At 39.2% G+C, this 6949-nt stretch overlaps 1 protein-coding gene across 1 annotated transcript in view; it reads right to left on the reverse strand.

Moving 5' to 3' along the window:
* Positions 1–6949, reverse strand: part of C7 (complement C7) — a 100690-nt gene that overhangs the window by 61575 nt on the left and 32166 nt on the right. Inside the window, 3 exon segments of the mRNA XM_023701885.1 lie at positions 447–507; positions 510–578; positions 3689–3773. Of these exon segments, the coding sequence (XP_023557653.1) occupies positions 447–507; positions 510–578; positions 3689–3773 (215 nt within the window).

Consider the following 6949-nt stretch of genomic DNA (forward strand, 5'->3'; position numbering starts at 1 on the left):
CTCTCTCTCTCTCTCTCTCTCTCTCTCTCTCTCTCTGTCTCTCTCTCTGTCTCTCTCTCTGTCTCTCTCTCTCTCTCTCTGAGTGTGTGTATGTGTGTGTGTGTCTCTCTCTCTCCCACCAGCCCCCCCCATCCATTTCCATAATGTGATTAACTATCCAGATTTCACTGAGAGTGAAGGGTTTCTCTGAATGCAGAACTTTCAGTGCTAAAATCAGAGAATCTAAAAACAATGGGCCATTCTACATCTTACTGCATGTAGCTATGGATACACAGATATGAATTTGAAAATTGGTTTAGGATGTAGCAAAGAGCTTTGAGTCAATAAAAAGTATTGATTATTAGTTGACTTGTTATTAGACTCACCAAATTATGCAATAAAATAAAATTAAAAACTAGAATCTATACATACTCAGGCTACTCAGCATCTTATCCACTGCGTCTTATTCTATGTAGGGAGGAGATTGATCAATGTCACAGGAAAGTCTTATTTCTCAGTCTTCACACTGTCCCCATCAGTGCCATCTTCTTCACAGTCAGAATCCTTATTGCAAGTCAAGGATTTGCTGATGCACTGACCTTAACACAAGGAAGAAAAACCCCATACAAATACAAGAGGAGAGAAAGAAAATGTTGATGGAGTCTTAAAGTGTTTCCCCTCACCCCAACACTGCACTGACACACTTAGTGAATTTGAGCTAGGTCTTCAGAGTGTCTACGGATGGATAAGTGATGCTTTTGCTCTCTGCTTTGTAGCACACAGAATTGATTCTCACCTTGGCTAGACACAAAATTGAAAATAGGAACTGAAGCCAAAATTCAAGTCTTCACCCACTACTATCAAACAGTTCCAAAACCCAATTGCTGCTAACTACTAGGAAAGCAGATTGATCTTCTGCCCTTCAATTTTGTTTTAGATTCATTAAATAATTTGTATTTTCCTTAATGTTTATATTTGTAATATTTGAAAGCATGAGAACTGGATCAAAAGGGTAAAAATCAACATTTTTTAACATATACTCTATGCAAAACCCTCTTATTATTTTGGACCATGAATAAAATGGTCTTTGTTAAACTTGCCATATCAGAGTCAACCAGGTAGCTCAGCGGACTAAAGTGCCTACTTAGGCAGAGCACAGGGGTTGGAAGTTTGATCCCTGGCACCACAAGCCATGCCAGCCACACACCTGGGTCACACTGAGACAGGGATTGAGACTTGGCCTGGTGGTGCATGCCTGTAATCCCAGCACTTGGGAGACTGAAGACAGAAGGATCACTAGGAGTCTGATCTATGTAGTGAGACCCTGTAGACCCTGTACTAAATACATAAAAAGAAAAACTTGCCATATTTCTTGGAATCTATAAAAAAAGACTATTAAGATATAAATTATAACTCAGGAAGATAATTGTTGTGGTAGCCATAAGTCTAGGATACCACAAAAACACTGGAGAATACCAGGTGAACTCCCCAGTATCATTCCAGCCATTCATTATGAGCTTCCCATCCCTAGTCATTTTGAGCAAGTTGAATGAATTAAAGGCTGATTTCTTGTCATCTCCAATGACCAGCCTAGGCTATGTGTTGAGTTCAAGGCCAGCCTAAAGTGCATAACAAGATCCTCTCTTGAAAGAAAAATTTTAAGAAAAATTGAGTTAAATATTTAAATATTATCCCCTCCTGAAAATATCTCTGCATCACAGACATGGATGGATGCTCAGCATCTGTGCCTTCATTGGTTATCTGTGAGCAAATAACCCCTTACTAGCCTCAGGAGCTCCACCACTCTGCTGTCAAAGCAATGCAGAAAATACTGCTTGGAAGTCTACTACATGCCAGGTATTCCAGATACCAAAATAAAAGATATTCCACCTGTATCTTTTTTCTTTTTTCTTGTGGAACCGGGGATTGAACTCAGGCCCTTGCGCTTTCCAGGCAAGCACTTATTCTACTGAGCTAACTCCCTGACCCCTTCCACCTGTATCTTCAAGGAGTTCATAGTTTACTAAGAGAGACATCCAGGATAGATAATTCCAACCTAAGGCATATAAAACACACAGAGAATACAGAAAATTGATGAGTTAATTAGTTCTAGCATGTGAAAGGCTGGGAAAGGCTTCCCAAAGAGATACCATCAGATTTGGATTTTGAAACAAGGTAAGAATTGGATGGGTAGTATGGAACAGCATCCTTCACATATTATTCTGCCCATGAAACTTTAATATTTTTAAGAAAAAAAGGCTTTATGTTTTATATCTATAACCACAGTCCCTCACCACCACTGTATTTGTCTGTGTTTACTTTTTTATTTGGTATAGAATCTCGCTATGCAGCTCTTACTTGTCATGATTCACCTGCCTCAGCCACCCCAGCACTGGGATTGTAGGAGTGCGCCACCGTGGTCAGTTTCAGGGCCAGCACAGCACATGATATTGGGGATCAAACCTGAGTTCCTGTGCTTGCTAGGCAGGCACTTAGACTGCTGAGCTCTCTCCACAACCACCACCACTGTATTTGTATCATAAAAAGAATATTCAATGTTTAATAGAAGTTATTGAATTAATCAGACTGAAGAAATGTCATATAGACAAAACATTAAATAGTATTAAATGCCCACACTGTGTTCATCTCCCCAAGCATGAGAGTCAACTGTATATGGTATGATCAAAAACTATAGTGACTGTTTAACCACTTTTGTAAGTAGTAGAATAAAGGACATATTGCCCATAATCTCTTTCAAAGCATTTCCCCTCCCTTTGGACATACTTGTCTCATTACTCTTGCAACATTCTGAAGCTGTTCTGAATGACCCCTTCAAGAGTGTCATTAGTTGTACTATTGCCACTACCTCTGTGCCATGAATCAATTAGAAAGTTACCTTTCAAGGCCATTTGGACTCTGCGAAAAAGCTAGAACTGCTCAGTGTCAGATCTGGTGAATAAGGTCTACGAAGACTCACTGCAATGTTTCCATGAGCCTACCTTTCCATGAGATGGCACTTGGCTTCAGCATTCATTGCATTTTTGAGCACACTTCATAAAGACATTCACATAAAAACACACACAGTTTCAGACAGTGGTAAGAACAAGCGAAGGGAAAGGAAGTAAAATCAATTAAGATGAGATTCATAGATGCACAAGTTGCCTGGGACATATGCTTAATGCATCACAACTATATACTTATAAAAGAAAACAAAAAAGAACAAGAGGATAAGTGTGTTTGAAATGAGGGGAATATTTTGAGGGAGATTCATTTCGATGTGTCTTTCACTGTGATGAAATTTATTTGAATATTCCCTGTATATTTTGATCACACCTTGTATTGCTCCTTGATTATTTTACTTTTCATATAAACATAATAATTTCTATAGGCACTTTGATTTTGCCCAGCCTCATGGCTATACACCACTACCTCTGCATCTTTAACAGAAACACAATAGTAGGAACAGTTTGGGCCTATTAATAGAAATACAGTAATACCATTTAAAAAGCCAAAGAATATTTTTGCACTCATAACCAGATAGTTAAGTGTGTGATAATATATGCCCACAAAAATCTTACTGATATTTGGGGGAGAGTAATGTATAGGTCAATATAATTTGAGTAAAATTCAATAAGTCTATAGGCAGAAAATTAAACAAATAGTGCTTAAATGTAAAGTCTACATGCTGATCCTCTAAAAAACAGCATACATGAAAAACACCTGAAACGCTGTCCATAGCCTCTTTCTGGTGGATACCTGGAGTCACATAATCGTTTTCCTTTTTCTTTTGTTTTCTAACAGCAGAATCGAACACAGGACCTTGAGCTTGGCAGACAGGTGCTGTGCCACTGGACTATGTCATTGGCTCCACACGTGGTTTTTCTAAAGCACTTCTGACAGAACACTGACCTTGTATTGTCTATAAACAGCAACTGACTGCCTATGAGTCTAAGCACAAAACAGGTACTGTCTTCTGTTGTTATTTTCTCCAATTTTCTTTTCCTGAGTAATAAAATCTGAGAAAAATGAATGCATTTTGAGAAACACTATCCATAAAATTTTTCTTGTTGCTACAGAAAACCCTCAAGATCATTGAATCTATAGACTCTCCTGTCTTTGACTTCAAAGACACTTAGTATTCATAAGAGAGTTCCTGGATATATATTTACTTTCAGATTTGAGTAGAAAAAAAACTTAGAGTGAATCTTTGAAAAATTAACTTGAAAGAATGAAGCTTAGCTGGGTAGACACACAAGCAAATAGATTACAATACAGAATGTGTAACAGCAGAGCCATGACCAAGAACACAGTGGCTTGAGGGTTGGAGGCACGAATCAGCTTTACACCGGTGGGCAGACTGGGATTGTTCCCAAAGAATTCAGCCCAAAGGCACTGGGAAGGAGGTTTTTGTGGGGTGGAAAAATGGAAGTGCAGAGTACTTGTCATTTGGGGATTGGTTCTTACAATGCACATCACAGAGACCAGCCATGCGTTGTAGTGACCAGCTGTTTCCGGGAATCAAAAGTGACAGGAGCTAGTAACAGGAATTGAAGTAACCTGGAGGTTACTTGGGAATTGTAACTATCAAAAACTGAAGTGTGCTGGCTGTGGGTCCATTTCCTACTATAAATTGATTACTCTCTTAGCCAAAGCTATATACCAAGAGCTAATTTTAAAAGGTGAAATGAATTTTGTTGGAGGAAAGTTAAGGATGGTAGGCATAGTTAAGGTGGAGTTAGGAAAACCTTAAGAAAAGTAATAGTGATTGATTTGAGCTGCACTTTGGGCTTTCTTAAACCTAGCCAAGAGAAAAATATATTAATGTGAACCCCATATTTATAAAAACAAACCTAAGAAGTCCAAAGTTGCAGCTACATTTACAATGGACTTTTAACAGCCAATCAAGATAACCAATCCCTGAAAGGGAAAATCTGTGAAAAACCCTTGTCTGGATGAAATAGGGAAATGAAGGAAATCATCAAGCTAAATGAGAAACTTGCAAAGAATTTTCTCTACTATTCATTTAATTTTCATTGACTATGAATACATGTAACTAATGTTTAAACCAAAATAAAGATTTGCAATATCCTTTTCCTCCTTATAGGCAATCAAAGGTGTATCTTTTAGGACTCTTCCTGTATTCACCTTTCCCCATTAATAAAAACACACAAAATCTCATTTTCCAAAGCTCAACAGGAAAGAGGAGGTACAAAAAACAAATTTGAATTAACACAACCATTGTATGTTAGGTTAGAAATAGGGATTCTTTGGGACAAGCAATAAAAACGCTGTAATTTCAACTCTTCCTACCTTTACATCAGCTGTATCCTATTCCTGACTTTCATAAGAGAACACATGGGTGAGATGTGGAATCCAGTAAAGATTCATGATACACTTTCAGTTCTATTTCAAATTGATAGACAAGTCTCAAATATGATTTATTGATATGTTCTTTTCTGAGGGCCTAAAAAACAGATGGTGGTGTTTGTGTAGGAAATGTTTTTTTTCCCATATTGCTAGAATGCACCTCCAGCTTGCTCACTCCCAACAGGCTCATTATCACCTGTCAGATTCTGATCACATGACCGTTTTTCATTTTCACCTGTCTCTTTCTAAGTAAACACTTTTTGTTAAAAGCTAGGAACATATCCACTGCGTAATGACCTTCATTCAAAGAAAAAAAAAAAGTTCTTGTGTGAAAAATGCCCTCTCTGTGTATTTATTTTAGAGTCATTTCTCATTTACAAATTATAAAAATATTTTATATGCTTGGTGTTTCTTTGGCTTTTGTTTGACTATTCATGTACTTTTTTTCCTTGTAACCAGGGTTGTCATTTACATTTGCTAGGAAACAAATATTTCATTCTGTACCTTGTTTTGAAGATAGCATACATGTAGAAACTAAGTCAAAGCATGATGAAAATGAAAATATTTCAAATTATTTCTTATAGTTTTGTTTTTTAAGAGATTAAAATTGTATATATTACATATAACATGTAACATATAATGTATATCCCAACCTAAGCATTTTAAAGCAGTTCAGCCATTCAAATGATTGGAAACTTTAAAATGCATATGGTATTTCTAGGGATTGTCCTAAGAAAATCATGAGGCAAAAAGGACAGCTGTCTACAAAATTATTCAGTAAAACTATGTTTATAATAAAAATGGAGTCTTAGCCCAGGCCTGGGTGTCCTAGTCCAGGCCAGGTGCAGTGGGACCTGCCATCCCAGCCCAGGCGCAGAGTGGGTGAGACCCTCTTCCTTCCACTTGGGACATCCCACCACCACTCCGCAGCACCTCCCCCACCCCACACTCTGAGTAGGAATTTCTACCATGTTCTGGAACCCCTAGATCCAGTCCTAGCCCAGGCCCAGTGAGTGTGTGGGACAGCTTCCCGTTACCCTGCGCTGGCGAGACCTACTGGTTCCAGACCAGGCACAGAGTGGGTGAGACCCTCTTTCACCTCCTTGGGACACCCCCCACAACTTTGTAGTACCCTCCCACCCCACCCACCGAACAGAAATTTCTGTTGTGTTCCGGGAACCCCAAGATCCAGTCCTAGACCAGGCCCGGTGAGTGTGTGGGAGAGCTGAATCTCCTCCCTACTCACCGTTGTCCCCTTCAGATTCAGCTCAGGCCTGGCATACAGGCCTGGGGTGAAACCCTGCAGCTGCAATACCTGCAGAGAATGTATGGGACAGAACTACCCAGCTAGTCCAGGAGCAGAGCATCTTGCCAGAGGGGCACAACAGGTTCACTCCCAAGGGCAGCAGCAAGAAGGAGCTGAGAACAGCAGTCAGACCCAAGCCAGGCACAGCTGGATAAATCCAAACTTTGTAGATCTGCACCTGAACTTCAGTAGGTGCTAAGGTTATAACTGCACCAAAGATCTACAACAAAGGTCAGAAGACAGTGCTACACAAAATGACAATGAGAAGAGCAAAATGCAATCTCAGAACTCAAGCCC

Source organism: Octodon degus, unplaced genomic scaffold, assembly GCF_000260255.1.
Source record: "Octodon degus isolate 3935 unplaced genomic scaffold, OctDeg1.0 scaffold00142, whole genome shotgun sequence".
Lineage (NCBI taxonomy): Eukaryota > Metazoa > Chordata > Mammalia > Rodentia > Octodontidae > Octodon > Octodon degus.